This window comes from Salmo salar, chromosome ssa17 (genome assembly GCF_905237065.1).
Source record: "Salmo salar chromosome ssa17, Ssal_v3.1, whole genome shotgun sequence".
Classification (NCBI taxonomy): Eukaryota; Metazoa; Chordata; class Actinopteri; order Salmoniformes; family Salmonidae; genus Salmo; species Salmo salar.
In genome coordinates, this window is record NC_059458.1 from 32,623,275 (window position 1) to 32,641,478 (window position 18,204).

At 47.9% G+C, this 18,204-nt stretch overlaps 1 protein-coding gene across 1 annotated transcript; it reads left to right on the forward strand.

The window, feature by feature from the left end:
- The first annotated feature begins 1,298 nt into the window (after nucleotides 1-1,298).
- LOC106598227 (serine protease 23) lies at nucleotides 1,299-18,195 on the forward strand. The gene is made up of 2 exons (XM_045699490.1): nucleotides 1,299-1,618; nucleotides 16,067-18,195. Exons 1-2 carry the CDS (start codon nucleotides 1,581-1,583, stop codon nucleotides 17,226-17,228), a joined length of 1,200 nt encoding a protein of 399 aa, XP_045555446.1. The 5' UTR covers nucleotides 1,299-1,580; the 3' UTR covers nucleotides 17,229-18,195.
- Nucleotides 18,196-18,204: the final 9 nt, after the last annotated feature.

Below are 18,204 nucleotides of genomic sequence, written 5' to 3' on the forward strand. Positions count from 1 at the left end.
CTGTTATAAACACTAGATATGGGTAACGACAGCATGATACTGTTATAAACACCACTAGATATGGGTAACGACAGCATGATACTGTTATAAACAACACCAGATATGGGTAACGACAGTATGATACTGTTATAAACAACACTATACACCTCTGTAAACTGTGTGTTCAGTTTTATTACCTTGTTGTCATTGTAATTGTAGTTTTAGTTCTGGATTCAGGCCAGAAGGGCAACATGTGGGTAGTACAGTTGAAGAAACCCTGCTGTGTGTTGACTGTCACGGAGGCTAACGCCTGAAACCAGTAAAGTGTGTGTGTGTGTGTGTGTGTGTGTGTGTGTGTGTGTGTGTGTGTGTGTGCAGAGAGCAATGTGTGTGTCCTGTCAAATCTGTGTGTGTGTGTGTGTGTGTGTGTGTGTGTGTGTGTGTGTGTGTGTGTGTGTGTGTGTGTGTGTGTGTGTGTGTGTGTGTGTGTGTGTGTGTGTGTGTGTGTTCTTCAGTCCGTGTGTGGGTGTCCTGCCAGAGCGATGACTAGGAGTGTGTGTGCGTGTTGTGACAGAGCAGTAACTAGGAGTAGGTGGGTGACAATAGAAGCTTGGGATTGCAGTATGCAGTCTTCAGTGGTACCATGGAGACATAGACAGTTCTAGAACACAGAGAAGTCTTTCATCTAATGCCTCTGCTATGTATTCCTCCCTCCCTTCTCCTGCTATGTATTCCTCCCTCCCTTCTCCTGCTATGTATTCCTCCCTCCCTTCTCCTGCTATGTATTCCTCCCTCCCTTCTCCTGCTATGTATTCCTCCCTCCCTTCTCCTGCTATGTACTCCTCCCTCCCTTCTCCTGCTATGTATTCCTCCCTCCCTTCTTCACTTCCTCCTCTTATTCTTCACTTCCTCACCTTTGCTCTCTCTATTCTTCTCTCCTTCTCTTTCTCCATTCCTTCAGTCCACACCCTAATTGTTTTAACACTGCAGGGCACTAACTCCAGCTTCACATTCAGTATCACAAAATCATAATCTGAAAACACTAACAGGTGCAAAGAATTATGATGATTGATGTTGATGATGATGATGACATGTGTCATACTGTAACTGAATATTCACTGATGCATGCCTTTAGTCTGAATACAAAAATTCTGGAAATAATATCAGAATTCAGTGGGGGAAGGTTCATAAATAAATCAACAACAAATAGTTTCCTCATCTCTGATATTGTTTGTCAGCGTAAATCGTTGCCATGCAAATGACAAGCAAAATATCATCAGCCACGTGACCGGGCCGGTTATAGCAGAGGCAGTAGCTTTTGCTGGTGGTCATTAAACTCCGGTTAGAATCCACCGAGTGAGCGCCTGTTTCAATGGAGGGGCGTCTACAGCGGACCGGTTGCCTTCGGAAATCTTTTGAGAGAATACATCGTTTTCATTTGACCTCCTCTCTCCTGATGTAAGGATCTACTTTTTGAAAGGACTAGTTTTACTTCCACCCCTTCGCAGCACCCGCGTTATCGCACCGATGCCCCTCTGATGTCCGCGCGGTAGCAGCAACAACCGCAGCTTCCCCAGACCCCCATCGCGTGCCACTTGCCAATGCAAACCAAGCGTACGTGGGTTGAAGCGCTCCGTGGGTAAGGATTTTCACCTTTTACAGCCTCTTATTTCATGTCTGCGTGATCTAGGTTATTATTCACCACCACCACCATTCCTATATAATTACCTATTCAGGCGTCCAGTGTAGGCTAATGAGCACGGGGAGCATCTGAGCGAGACTCTTTGAGAAGTTCTGGAATAATTCATGCCCAAGCAGATTTAAACTTATATCTATAGTCATATGTGAGCGATGGTGAAACAAAGTTTCATCAACATTTAGAATGCAAACGTTCGTGTTTTGGACACTGTGTTGATATCTGTTAATAACAAAGTGCAAAGGTCATTATCACTCTTTATCGTGTTATTTTAGCCCATACATCAGATTCCCAAAGTATTGGCTGACGTCATGGAGATAAGAGATAATCAGAAGAAAAGAGATACTGTTTTAACCAGTACTTCCCGTTTGTTTGTTCATAAAACAGGTTCAGGACATTTCTACTGTCCAGGACTTGAAGGCATACAGATAGATGCAAGTAGGCTACTGTTGGCTATAGTTTATACACATGTTCTTATTCAGAATGACTTCATTCATTGGAAGTTATTACATGTTTATTAATGAACCATCACTTTAGGGGTTGGTTGCCTGATCCTACCACTGTGCTTTACAAACCTAAGCATTTTTTTACCACGGACAAGCCACCACCCCTGCAGACTGTTCTACAGCCTGCTGTATTCCTATGGATAAATCTAGTTGATAGAACCAGTATGATAGACTACTATACAGTCCCTGCTTCCAGTCTGTACTGAAAGACTACCATACAGTCCCTGCTTCCAGTCTGTACTGAAAGACTACTATACAGTTCCTGCTTCCAGTCTGTACTGAAAGACTACTATACAGTCCCTGCTTCCAGTCTGTACTGAAAGACTACTATACAGTCCCTGCTTCTGGTCTGTACTGGTGACGACTCTGAGGCAGAGTACTCTATTCCCTATGAAGTGCACTACTTTTGACTAGAACCCCATAGAGAACTGGTCAAAAATAGTGTACTATATAGGGAATAGGGTGCCATTTGGGTATATAGGGAATAGGGTGCCATTTGGGACATAACCACACAGTGAGAGTTTCCTCCTACTTGACACAGCGAACACAGCATCCTCACCCTCCCAGCCTCTGGAACTTTCCTCCAGCGCTGCCCTGCGCTGAATAGAGCACCTGACCTCTAACCTTTAACCCCAGGGGAAGGACATTTTTAAGCCATATTAAAACAGTGGAAGTTGTGTAACTGCTTGGCTGAATTCCACCGCAGCTCAAAATTCCTAAGGCAGAAATCTTAGTCCCTTGTGCACACAACCCCCCCCCCCAGTCTGGTGGCTAAAAATATGATGCAGGGCTCGCCGGGTCTGGGTTGGAGAATGTTTCCCAGCCACTGTGACTGACGGTCCAGACATCCGGTCACATTCAGAAGGGCTCTGATCTCTCTGGTCACTGCAGCAGAACTACAGGTCTCTCTGATCGCTGCAGCAGAACTACAGATATCTCTGGTCACTGCAGCAGAACTACAGGTTTCTCTGGTCACTGCAGCAGAACTACAGATCTCTCTGGTCACTGCAGCAGAACTACAGGTCTCTCTGGTCACTGCAGCAGAACTGCAGATCTCTCTGATCGCTGCAGCAGAACTACAGATCTCTCTGGTCACTGCAGCAGAACTACAGATCTCTCTGGTCACTGCAGCAGAACTACAGGTCTCTCTGGTCACTGCAGCAGAACTACAGGTCTCTCTGATCGCTGCAGCAGAACTACAGGTCTCTCTGATCGCTGCAGCAGAACTACAGATCTCTCTGATCGCTGCAGCAGAACTACAGATCTCTCTGGTCACTGCAGCAGAACTACAGATCTCTCTGATCACTGCAGCAGAACTACAGATCTCTCTGATCGCTGCAGCAGAACAACAGATCTTTCTGGTCCCTTTGGTCACTGTAGCAGAACTACAGATCTCTCTGATCACTGCAGCAGAACTACATGTCTCTCTGATCGCTGCAGCAGAACTACAGATCTCTCTGGTCACTGCAGCAGAACTTCAGATCTCTCTGGTCACTGCAGCAGAACTACAGGTCTCTCTGGTCACTGCAGCAGAACTACAGGTCTCTCTGATCGCTGCAGCAGAACTACAGGTCTCTCTGGTCACTGCAGCAGAACTACAGGTCTCTCTGGTCACTGCAGCAGAACTGCAGGTCTCTCTGATCGCTGCAGCAGAACTACAGATCTGTCTGGTCACTGCAGCAGAACTACAGATCTCTCTGATCTCTCTGGTTGCTGCAGCAGAACTACAGATCTGTCTGGTCGCTCCAGCAGAACTACAGATCTCTCTGATCGCTGCAGCAGAACTACAGATCTCTCTGATCTCTCTGGTCGCTGCAGCAGAACTACAGATCTCTCTGGTCACTGCAGCAGAACTACAGATCTCTCTGGTCACTGCAGCAGAACTACAGATCTCTCTGATCTCTCTGATCAATGCAGCAGAACTACAGGTCTCTCTGATCAATGCAGCAGAACTACAGATCTATCTGATCGCTGCAGCAGAACTACAGATCTCGCTGATCTCTCTGGTTGCTGCAGCAGAACTACAGATCTGTTTGGTCGCTCCAGCAGAACTACAGATCTCTCTGATCGCTGCAGCAGAACTACAGATCTCTCTGGTCACTGCAGCAGAACTACAGATCTCTCTGGTCACTGCAGCAGAACTACAGATCTCTCTGGTCACTGCAGCAGAACTACAGGTCTCTCTGGTCACTGCAGCAGAACTACAGATCTCTCTGGTCACTGCAGCAGAACTACAGGTCTCTCTGATCGCTGCAGCAGAACTACAGATCTCTCTGATCGCTGCAGCAGAACTACAGATCTCTCTGGTCACTGCAGCAGAACTACAGATCTCTCTGGTCACTGCAGCAGAACTACAGGTCTCTCTGGTCACTGCAGCAGAACTACAGATCTCTCTGGTCACTGCAGCAGAACTACAGGTCTCTCTGATCGCTGCAGCAGAACTACAGGTCTCTCTGATCGCTGCAGCAAAACTACAGATCTCTCTGATCGCTGCAGCAGAACTACAGATCTCTCTGGTCACTGCAGCAGAGCTACAGATCTCTCTGGTCACTGCAGCAGAACTTTCAGATCTCTCTGATCGCTGCAGCAGAACAACAGATCTTTCTGGTCCCTTTGGTCACTGTAGCAGAACTACAGATCTCTCTGATCACTGCAGCAGAACTACATGTCTCTCTGATCGCTGCAGCAGAACTACAGATCTCTCTGGTCACTGCAGCAGAACTTCAGATGTCTCTGGTCACTGCAGCAGGACTACAGGTCTCTCTGGTCACTGCAGCATAACTACAGGTCTCTCTGATCGCTGCAGCAGAACTACAGGTCTCTCTGGTAACTGCAGCAGAACTACAGGTCTCTCTGGTCACTGCAGCAGAACTGCAGGTCTCTCTGATCGCTGCAGCAGAACAACAGGTCTCTCTGATCGCTGCAGCAGAACTACAGATCTCTCTGGTCACTGCAGCAAAACTACAGATCTCTCTGATCAATGCAGCAGAACTACAGGTCTCTCTGATCAATGCAGCAGAACTACAGATCTATCTGATCGCTGCAGCAGAACTACAGATCTGTCTGGTCACTGCAGCAGAACTACAGATCTCTCTGATCTCTCTGGTTGCTGCAGCAGAACTACAGATCTGTCTGGTCGCTCCAGCAGAACTACAGATCTCTCTGATCGCTGCAGCAGAACTACAGATCTCTCTGATCTCTCTGGTCGCTGCAGCAGAACTACAGATCTCTCTGGTCACTGCAGCAGAACTACAGATCTCTCTGGTCACTGCAGTAGAACTACAGATCTCTCTGGTCAATGCAGCAGAACTACAGGTCTCTCTGGTCACTGCAGCAGAACTACAGATCTCTCTGATCGCTGCAGCAGAACTACAGATCTCTCTGGTCACTGCAGCAGAACTACAGATCTCTCTGATCTCTCTGGTCGCTGCAGCAGAACTACAGATCTCTCAGGTCACTGCAGCAGAACTACAGATCTCTCTGGTCACTGCAGCAGAACTACAGATCTCTCTGATCGCGGCAGCAGAACTACAGATCTCTCTGATCGTGGCAGCAGAACTACAGATCTCTCTGATCGTGGCAGCAGAACTACAGATCTCTCTGGTCCCTTTGGTCACTGCAGCAGAACTCCAGGTCTCTCTGGTCACTGCAGCAGAACTACAGGTCTCTCTGGTCACTGCAGCAGAACTAAAGGTCTCTCTGATCACTGCAGCAGAAGTACAGATCTCTCGGATCTCTCTGGTCACTGCAGCAGAACTACAGGTCTCTCTGGTCACTGCAGCAGAACTACAGGTCTCTCTGATCGCTGCAGCAGAAGTACAGATCTCTCTGATCTCTCTGATCAATGCAGCAGAACTACAGATCTCTCTGGTCACTGCAGCAGAACTACAGATCTCTCTGATCGCTGCAGCAGAACTACAGATCTTTCTGGTCACTGCAGCAGAACTACAGATCTCTCTGGTCACTGCAGGCGAACTGCAGATCTCTCTGATCGCCGCAGCAGAACTACAGGTCTCTCTGATCGCTGCAGCAGAAGTACAAATCTCTCTGATCAATGCAGCAGAACTACAGATCTCTCTGATCTCTCTGGTTGCTGCAGCAGAACTACAGATCTCTCTGATCTCTCTGCTCACTGCATCAGAACTACAGATCTCTCTGATCGCTGCAGCAGAACTACAGGTCTCTCTGGTGACTGCAGCAGAACTACAGGTCTCTCTGGTCACTGCAGCAGAACTACAGATCTCTCTGGTCACTGCAGCAGAACTACAGGTTTCTCTGGTCGCTGCAGCAGAAATACAGATCTCTCTGGTGACTGCAGCAGAACTACAGATCTCTCTGGTGACTGCAGCAGAACTACAGATCTCTCTGATTGCTGCAGCAGAACTACAGAACTCTCTGGTCTCTTGCTCGCTGCAGCAGAACTACAGTGTCTATAGACAGCATGACTAGTATAAGAAATAGCATCATCATATAAACAAATACTAAATCATATGTAACAGTGAGAGAATGGTCTGTTTTATCAGCTGAAAGACCCTTAATGTATTACTGGCTCCCGACATCTCACCTGTCTAGGTATTACTGGCTCACTACATCTCACCTGTCTAGGTATTACTGGCTCCCCACATCTCACCTGTCTAGGTATTACTGCATCACTACATCTCACCTGTCTAGGTATTACTGGCTCACCACATCTCACCTGTGTAGGTATTACTAGCTCACCACATCTCAACTGTCTAGGTATTACTGGATCACTACATCTCACCTGTCTAGGTATTACTGGATCACTACATCTCACCTGTCTAGGTATTACTAGCTCACCACATCTCACCTGCCTAGGTATTACTGGCTCACCACATCTCACCTGTCTAGGTATTACTGGATCACTACATCTCACCTGTCTAGGTGTTACTGGCTCACTACATCTCACCTGTCTAGGTATTACTGGCTCACCACATCTCACCTGTCTAGGTATTACTGGCTCACCACATCTCACCTGTCTAGGTATTACTGGCTCCCCACATCTCACCTGTCTAGGTTTTACTGGCTCACTACATCTCACCTGTCTAGGTATTAATGGCTCACTACATCTCACCTGTCTAGGTATTACTGGCTCCCCACATCTCACCTGTCTAGGTGTTACTGGCTCACCACATCTCACCTGTCTAGGTATTACTGGCTCCCCACATCTCACCTGTCTAGGTTTTACTGGCTCACTACATCTCACCTGTCTAGGTATTAATGGCTCACTACATCTCACCTGTCTAGGTATTACTGGCTCCCCACATCTCACCTGTCTAGGTGTTACTGGCTCACCACATCTCACCTGTCTAGGTATTACTGGCTCACTACATCTCACCTGTCTAGGTATTACTAGCTCACCACATCTCACCTGTCTAGGTATTACTGGCTCACCACATCTCACCTGTCTAGGTATTACTAGCTCACCACATCTCACCTGTCTAGGTATTACTAGCTCCCCACATCTCACCTGTCTAGGTGTTACTGGCTCACCACATCTCACATGTCTAGGTATTACTGGCTCCCCACATCTCACCTGTCTAGGTATTACGAGCTCACCACATCTCACCTGTCTAGGTATTACTAGCTCACCACATCTCACCTGTCTAGGTTTTACTGGCTCACCACATCTCACCTGTCTAGGTATTACTGGCTCACCACATCTCACCTGTCTAGGTGTTACTGGCTCACCACATCTCACCTGTCTAGGTATTACTGGCTCACCACATCTCACCTGTCTAGGTATTACTGGCTCACCACATCTCACCTGTCTAGGTATTACTGGCTCACTACATCTCACCTGTCTAGGTATTACTGGCTCCCCACATCTCACCTGTCTAGGTATTACTAGCTCACCACATCTCACCTGTCTAGGTATTACTGGCTCCCCACATCTCACCTGTCTAGGTATTACTGGCTCACCACATCTCACCTGTCTAGGTATTACTGGCTCCCCACATCTCACCAGTCTAGGTATTACTGGATCACTACATCTCACCTGTCTAGGTATTACTAGCTCACTACATCTCACCTGTCTAGGTATTACTGGCTCACTACATCTCACCTGTCTAGGTATTACTGGCTCACCACGTCTCACCTGTCTAGGTATTACTGGCTCACTACATCTCACCTGTCTAGGTATTACTGGCTCCCCACATCTCACCTGTCTAGGTATTACGAGCTCACCACATCTCACCTGTCTAGGTATTACTAGCTCACTACATCTCACCTGTCTAGGTATTACTGGCTCACCACATCTCACCTGTCTAGGTATTACTGGCTCACTACATCTCACCTGTCTAGGTATTACTAGCTCACCACATCTCACCTGTCTAGGTATTACTGGCTCCCCACATCTCACCTGTCTAGGTATTACTGGCTCACTACATCTCACCTGTCTAGGTATTACTAGCTCACCACATCTCACCTGTCTAGGTATTACTGGCTCACCACATCTCACCTGTCTAGGTATTACTGGCTCCCCACATCTCACCTGTCTAGGTATTACTGCATCACTACATCTCACCTGTCTAGGTATTACTGGCTCACCACATCTCACCTGTGTAGGTATTACTAGCTCACCACATCTCACCTGTCTAGGTATTACTGGATCACTACATCTCACCTGTCTAGGTATTACTGGATCACTACATCTCACCTGTCTAGGTATTACTAGCTCACCACATCTCACCTGCCTAGGTATTACTGGCTCACCACATCTCACCTGTCTAGGTATTACTGGATCACTACATCTCACCTGTCTAGGTGTTACTGGCTCACTACATCTCACCTGTCTAGGTATTACTGGCTCACCACATCTCACCTGTCTAGGTATTACTGGCTCACCACATCTCACCTGTCTAGGTATTACTGGCTCCCCACATCTCACCTGTCTAGGTTTTACTGGCTCACTACATCTCACCTGTCTAGGTATTAATGGCTCACTACATCTCACCTGTCTAGGTATTACTGGCTCCCCACATCTCACCTGTCTAGGTGTTACTGGCTCACCACATCTCACCTGTCTAGGTATTACTGGCTCCCCACATCTCACCTGTCTAGGTTTTACTGGCTCACTACATCTCACCTGTCTAGGTATTAATGGCTCACTACATCTCACCTGTCTAGGTATTACTGGCTCCCCACATCTCACCTGTCTAGGTGTTACTGGCTCACCACATCTCACCTGTCTAGGTATTACTGGCTCACTACATCTCACCTGTCTAGGTATTACTAGCTCACCACATCTCACCTGTCTAGGTATTACTGGCTCACCACATCTCACCTGTCTAGGTATTACTAGCTCACCACATCTCACCTGTCTAGGTATTACTAGCTCCCCACATCTCACCTGTCTAGGTGTTACTGGCTCACCACATCTCACATGTCTAGGTATTACTGGCTCCCCACATCTCACCTGTCTAGGTATTACGAGCTCACCACATCTCACCTGTCTAGGTATTACTAGCTCACCACATCTCACCTGTCTAGGTTTTACTGGCTCACCACATCTCACCTGTCTAGGTATTACTGGCTCACCACATCTCACCTGTCTAGGTGTTACTGGCTCACCACATCTCACCTGTCTAGGTATTACTGGCTCACCACATCTCACCTGTCTAGGTATTACTGGCTCACCACATCTCACCTGTCTAGGTATTACTGGCTCACTACATCTCACCTGTCTAGGTATTACTGGCTCCCCACATCTCACCTGTCTAGGTATTACTAGCTCACCACATCTCACCTGTCTAGGTATTACTGGCTCCCCACATCTCACCTGTCTAGGTATTACTGGCTCACCACATCTCACCTGTCTAGGTATTACTGGCTCCCCACATCTCACCAGTCTAGGTATTACTGGATCACTACATCTCACCTGTCTAGGTATTACTAGCTCACTACATCTCACCTGTCTAGGTATTACTGGCTCACTACATCTCACCTGTCTAGGTATTACTGGCTCACCACATCTCACCTGTCTAGGTATTACTGGCTCACTACATCTCACCTGTCTAGGTATTACTGGCTCCCCACATCTCACCTGTCTAGGTATTACGAGCTCACCACATCTCACCTGTCTAGGTATTACTAGCTCACCACATCTCACCTGTCTAGGTTTTACTGGCTCACCACATCTCACCTGTCTAGGTATTACTGGCTCACCACATCTCACCTGTCTAGGTGTTACTGGCTCACCACATCTCACCTGTCTAGGTATTACTGGCTCCCCACATCTCACCTGTCTAGGTATTACTGGCTCACCACATCTCACCTGTCTAGGTATTACTGGCTCACCACATCTCACCTGTCTAGGTATTACTGGCTCACTACATCTCACCTGTCTAGGTATTACTGGCTCCCCACATCTCACCTGTCTAGGTATTACTAGCTCACCACATCTCACCTGTCTAGGTATTACTGGCTCCCCACATCTCACCTGTCTAGGTATTACTGGCTCACCACATCTCACCTGTCTAGGTATTACTGGCTCCCCACATCTCACCAGTCTAGGTATTACTGGATCACTACATCTCACCTGTCTAGGTATTACTAGCTCACTACATCTCACCTGTCTAGGTATTACTGGCTCACTACATCTCACCTGTCTAGGTATTACTGGCTCACCACATCTCACCTGTCTAGGTATTACTGGCTCACTACATCTCACCTGTCTAGGTATTACTAGCTCACCACATCTCACCTGTCTAGGTATTACTGGCTCCCCACATCTCACCTGTCTAGGTATTACTGGCTCACTACATCTCACCTGTCTAGGTATTACTAGCTCACCACATCTCACCTGTCTAGGTATTACTGGCTCACCAAATCTCACCTGTCTAGGTATTACTGGCTCCCCACATCTCACCTGTCTAGGTATTACTGCATCACTACATCTCACCTGTCTAAGTATTACTGGCTCACCACATCTCACCTGTGTAGGTATTACTAGCTCACCACATCTCAACTGTCTAGGTATTACTGGATCACTACATCTCACCTGTCTAGGTATTACTGGATCACTACATCTCACCTGTCTAGGTATTACTAGCTCACCACATCTCACCTGCCTAGGTATTACTGGCTCACCACATCTCACCTGTCTAGGTATTACTGGATCACTACATCTCACCTGTCTAGGTGTTACTGGCTCACTACATCTCACCTGTCTAGGTATTACTGGCTCACCACATCTCACCTGTCTAGGTATTACTGGCTCACCACATCTCACCTGTCTAGGTATTACTGGCTCCCCACATCTCACCTGTCTAGGTTTTACTGGCTCACTACATCTCACCTGTCTAGGTATTAATGGCTCACTACATCTCACCTGTCTAGGTATTACTGGCTCCCCACATCTCACCTGTCTAGGTGTTACTGGCTCACCACATCTCACCTGTCTAGGTATTACTGGCTCCCCACATCTCACCTGTCTAGGTTTTACTGGCTCACTACATCTCACCTGTCTAGGTATTAATGGCTCACTACATCTCACCTGTCTAGGTATTACTGGCTCCCCACATCTCACCTGTCTAGGTGTTACTGGCTCACCACATCTCACATGTCTAGGTATTACTGGCTCCCCACATCTCACCTGTCTAGGTATTACGAGCTCACCACATCTCACCTGTCTAGGTATTACTAGCTCACCACATCTCACCTGTCTAGGTTTTACTGGCTCACCACATCTCACCTGTCTAGGTATTACTGGCTCACCACATCTCACCTGTCTAGGTGTTACTGGCTCACCACATCTCACCTGTCTAGGTATTACTGGCTCACCACATCTCACCTGTCTAGGTATTACTGGCTCACCACATCTCACCTGTCTAGGTATTACTGGCTCACTACATCTCACCTGTCTAGGTATTACTGGCTCCCCACATCTCACCTGTCTAGGTATTACTAGCTCACCACATCTCACCTGTCTAGGTATTACTGGCTCCCCACATCTCACCTGTCTAGGTATTACTGGCTCACCACATCTCACCTGTCTAGGTATTACTGGCTCCCCACATCTCACCAGTCTAGGTATTACTGGATCACTACATCTCACCTGTCTAGGTATTACTAGCTCACTACATCTCACCTGTCTAGGTATTACTGGCTCACTACATCTCACCTGTCTAGGTATTACTGGCTCACCACATCTCACCTGTCTAGGTATTACTGGCTCACTACATCTCACCTGTCTAGGTATTACTGGCTCCCCACATCTCACCTGTCTAGGTATTACGAGCTCACCACATCTCACCTGTCTAGGTATTACTAGCTCACCACATCTCACCTGTCTAGGTTTTACTGGCTCACCACATCTCACCTGTCTAGGTATTACTGGCTCACCACATCTCACCTGTCTAGGTGTTACTGGCTCACCACATCTCACCTGTCTAGGTATTACTGGCTCCCCACATCTCACCTGTCTAGGTATTACTGGCTCACCACATCTCACCTGTCTAGGTATTACTGGCTCACCACATCTCACCTGTCTAGGTATTACTGGCTCACTACATCTCACCTGTCTAGGTATTACTGGCTCCCCACATCTCACCTGTCTAGGTATTACTAGCTCACCACATCTCACCTGTCTAGGTATTACTGGCTCCCCACATCTCACCTGTCTAGGTATTACTGGCTCACCACATCTCACCTGTCTAGGTATTACTGGCTCCCCACATCTCACCAGTCTAGGTATTACTGGATCACTACATCTCACCTGTCTAGGTATTACTAGCTCACTACATCTCACCTGTCTAGGTATTACTGGCTCACTACATCTCACCTGTCTAGGTATTACTGGCTCACCACATCTCACCTGTCTAGGTATTACTGGCTCACTACATCTCACCTGTCTAGGTATTACTAGCTCACCACATCTCACCTGTCTAGGTATTACTGGCTCCCCACATCTCACCTGTCTAGGTATTACTGGCTCACTACATCTCACCTGTCTAGGTATTACTAGCTCACCACATCTCACCTGTCTAGGTATTACTGGCTCACCACATCTCACCTGTCTAGGTATTACTGGCTCCCCACATCTCACCTGTCTAGGTATTACTGCATCACTACATCTCACCTGTCTAGGTATTACTGGCTCACCACATCTCACCTGTGTAGGTATTACTAGCTCACCACATCTCAACTGTCTAGGTATTACTGGATCACTACATCTCACCTGTCTAGGTATTACTGGATCACTACATCTCACCTGTCTAGGTATTACTAGCTCACCACATCTCACCTGCCTAGGTATTACTGGCTCACCACATCTCACCTGTCTAGGTATTACTGGATCACTACATCTCACCTGTCTAGGTGTTACTGGCTCACTACATCTCACCTGTCTAGGTATTACTGGCTCACCACATCTCACCTGTCTAGGTATTACTGGCTCACCACATCTCACCTGTCTAGGTATTACTGGCTCCCCACATCTCACCTGTCTAGGTTTTACTGGCTCACTACATCTCACCTGTCTAGGTATTAATGGCTCCCCACATCTCACCTGTCTAGGTGTTACTGGCTCACCACATCTCACCTGTCTAGGTATTACTGGCTCCCCACATCTCACCTGTCTAGGTTTTACTGGCTCACTACATCTCACCTGTCTAGGTATTAATGGCTCCCCACATCTCACCTGTCTAGGTTTTACTGGCTCACTACATCTCACCTGTCTAGGTATTAATGGCTCACTACATCTCACCTGTCTAGGTATTACTGGCTCCCCACATCTCACCTGTCTAGGTGTTACTGGCTCACCACATCTCACCTGTCTAGGTATTACTGGCTCACTACATCTCACCTGTCTAGGTATTACTAGCTCACCACATCTCACCTGTCTAGGTATTACTGGCTCACCACATCTCACCTGTCTAGGTATTACTAGCTCACCACATCTCACCTGTCTAGGTATTACTAGCTCCCCACATCTCACCTGTCTAGGTGTTACTGGCTCACCACATCTCACATGTCTAGGTATTACTGGCTCCCCACATCTCACCTGTCTAGGTATTACGAGCTCACCACATCTCACCTGTCTAGGTATTACTAGCTCACCACATCTCACCTGTCTAGGTTTTACTGGCTCACCACATCTCACCTGTCTAGGTATTACTGGCTCACCACATCTCACCTGTCTAGGTGTTACTGGCTCACCACATCTCACCTGTCTAGGTATTACTGGCTCACCACATCTCACCTGTCTAGGTATTACTGGCTCACCACATCTCACCTGTCTAGGTATTACTGGCTCACTACATCTCACCTGTCTAGGTATTACTGGCTCCCCCACATCTCACCTGTCTAGGTATTACTAGCTCACCACATCTCACCTGTCTAGGTATTACTGGCTCCCCACATCTCACCTGTCTAGGTATTACTGGCTCACCACATCTCACCTGTCTAGGTATTACTGGCTCCCCACATCTCACCAGTCTAGGTATTACTGGATCACTACATCTCACCTGTCTAGGTATTACTAGCTCACTACATCTCACCTGTCTAGGTATTACTGGCTCACTACATCTCACCTGTCTAGGTATTACTGGCTCACCACATCTCACCTGTCTAGGTATTACTGGCTCACTACATCTCACCTGTCTAGGTATTACTGGCTCCCCACATCTCACCTGTCTAGGTATTACGAGCTCACCACATCTCACCTGTCTAGGTATTACTAGCTCACCACATCTCACCTGTCTAGGTTTTACTGGCTCACCACATCTCACCTGTCTAGGTATTACTGGCTCACCACATCTCACCTGTCTAGGTGTTACTGGCTCACCACATCTCACCTGTCTAGGTATTACTGGCTCCCCACATCTCACCTGTCTAGGTATTACTGGCTCACCACATCTCACCTGTCTAGGTATTACTGGCTCACCACATCTCACCTGTCTAGGTATTACTGGCTCACCACATCTCACCTGTCTAGGTATTACTGGCTCACTACATCTCACCTGTCTAGGTATTACTGGCTCCCCACATCTCACCTGTCTAGGTATTACTAGCTCACCACATCTCACCTGTCTAGGTATTACTGGCTCCCCACATCTCACCTGTCTAGGTATTACTGGCTCACCACATCTCACCTGTCTAGGTATTACTGGCTCCCCACATCTCACCAGTCTAGGTATTACTGGATCACTACATCTCACCTGTCTAGGTATTACTAGCTCACTACATCTCACCTGTCTAGGTATTACTGGCTCACTACATCTCACCTGTCTAGGTATTACTGGCTCACCACATCTCACCTGTCTAGGTATTACTGGCTCACTACATCTCACCTGTCTAGGTATTACTAGCTCACCACATCTCACCTGTCTAGGTATTACTGGCTCCCCACATCTCACCTGTCTAGGTATTACTGGCTCACTACATCTCACCTGTCTAGGTATTACTAGCTCACCACATCTCACCTGTCTAGGTATTACTGGCTCACCACATCTCACCTGTCTAGGTATTACTGGCTCCCCACATCTCACCTGTCTAGGTATTACTAGCTCACCACATCTCACCTGTCTAGGTATTTAGTGACATCACACTTCACCCCTACCTACATGTACAAATTACCTCAACTAACCTGTTCCCCGCACACTGACTCGGTACCGGTACCCCGTGTATATAACCTCATTGTTGTTGTTATGTTACTTTTTATTATACTTTAGTTTATTTGGTAAATATTTTGTTAACTCTTCTTGAACTGCATTGTTGGTTAAGGGCTTGTAAGTAAGCATTTCACTGTAAGGTCTACACCTGTTGTATTCGGCGCATGTGACAAATAAAGTTTGATTTGATCTCACCTGTCTAGGTATTTAGTGACATCACATCTCACCTGTCCTCTCCCTTTCTCCTCTTCTAGGTCTCCCTTCTCTATGGCCTCTTTTCCCTCTATCCCATCCCCCCTTCCCCTCCTCTCCCTCTTCCTCCTCCTCTCCATCCCTCCAGTGGCTCCTATCCAGCCCCAATGGCCCCTGCAGCGCGTCCCTGTGGTCTTACCCCAGGTGACAGAGGACCGCCCCGCCCCCCACTTCCAGGCTGACGCCCGATTGGACGTCACCTCCCCATGTGACCCGGAATGCCACAAGAAGGCTCTTCCCCCCAGCTACTGGGACCTGCGTAGCATCCTGTCATACGAGACACTCCATAGCAACGGTCGCCTCACCGAAACCGCCGTGGGGATCTACGGGTACACCGCCCGCCCCCAGACCACGCCAGCACTGCCTTCCCGACGCAAACGTCAGATCTTTGGCCATGACGGGCGTTTCAGCATCGTAGGGCAAGACTTCCTGTTGAACTACCCATTCTCGGCAGCGGTCAAGCTGTCCACCGGGTGTTCCGGAACACTGGTGGGCGACCGGCACGTTCTGACCGCCGCCCACTGCGTCCACGACGGGAAGAACTACGTGAAAGGGGCGCAAAAGCTCCGGGTGGGTTTCCTGAAGCCAAAGCAGCGTGACTCTCCCAATCCTGCCTCTGCCACCAATGCATCCAACGCCCATCCATCACCCCCAGATAAGATGAAGTTCCAGTGGATTCGTGCCAAGCGCACCCACGTGCCCAAAGGCTGGATCAAGGGCAACGGCAACGACATCGGAATGGACTACGACTACGCCTTATTAGAGCTCAAGAAGGCCCACAAAAGACGCCACATGAAGCTGGGCGTCTCCCCGCCGGCGAAGCAACTGCCCGGGCGCAGGGTCCAGTTCTCCGGCTATGACAACGACCGGCCGGGCCAGCTGGTCTACCGGTTCTGCCGGGCTGGAGAGGAGACGCCAGACCTTCTCTACCAGCACTGTGATGCCCAGCCCGGGGCCAGCGGCTCGGGGATTTACGCTCGTATGTGGGACCGGAGGAGGCGGCGCTGGGAGAGGAAGGTGATCGGGGTGTTCTCAGGGCACCAGTGGGTGGATCGAGACGGGGCGTTGCAGGAGTTTAACGTGGCGGTGAGGGTGACACCTCTGAAATACGCCCAGATCTGCTACTGGATCAAGGGAAACTATGTAGACTGCCGAGAAGGATGAGGAAGAGGTGGACATGTCATGCACATACTGTACACACACACAGAGATACACACACAAGGAGGATTGATGGAGGAGAAAGTGAAGGGGGTCTTCACTTCCCTTGCTGAGGAAGTGAAGTTGACCAGTGGACATGTCATTCATACACATGCAGTACACACTTCATCATGCATTAATACTGTTTCATTACTAATACATCCATCGTTCTGCATGCAGACATCCTCCCAAAACACAACTAGAACCACTCACATTTACACCCAGGAAGTCCTTCTGTACATACATCCTCACTAACCCTTTCCATCGTACATGAAATAAAATGTACAAATGTATTCGTGCCCTTCTTACTGCATGATCAACACTGTGCTTTGAAACACAACTGAAAGGTCTTATGACTGAGCTTTAGAAGATGGCTTTGACCAGGGACTCCCTGGACCAACGTGTCATGATGGTGAAGAGAACATTTACTGCACTGAAAGAAAGGATGAAATAAGAGGAACAAGACGTGTAAGAGATTGGTGGAGAGACAGACGCAGTTTCACTGCTAATTCTATAGATTGTCAGAGCTCTGTTGGGACATCTCTTTTTTTCTCTGTTATTGCCAATGAATGTAACCCTGTCATCAACCAAAGGTGCTACCCTGCTCTTCAAAAATGTAAACTCAAGGTATAGACTGTCACAGTACAAACTGTTGGTTTTTCAAATGGACCAGAGTAAAATATCCATAACTCCCTCTGCTGGGCCAAATACAATACTACAGGCCACTCTGCTGCGTAGCACCAGAGTGTTGACCCTGTCGTATACTGACCCTGTCGTATACTGACCCTGTCGTACTGACCCTCAACTACTCATGATATGCACTTTGTCAAACTTTATGGGTGAGCTATTTTTCTGTTTCAAAAACAATTGTGCAGTGATAAATATATCAACTTTATAATGCTTTGGAATAAAATGCATAATGCAGTTTTGCTAATGGGTCTTT

Coding starts and splice junctions, on each gene's coding strand:
- LOC106598227 (XM_045699490.1), top strand. CDS start 1,581: ATGCAAACCAAGCGTACGTGGGTTGAAGCGCTCCGTGG. Junction 1,619..16,066: donor TGGGTTGAAGCGCTCCGTGG/GTAAGGATTTTC, acceptor CTCCTCTTCTAG/GTCTCCCTTCTCTATGGCCT.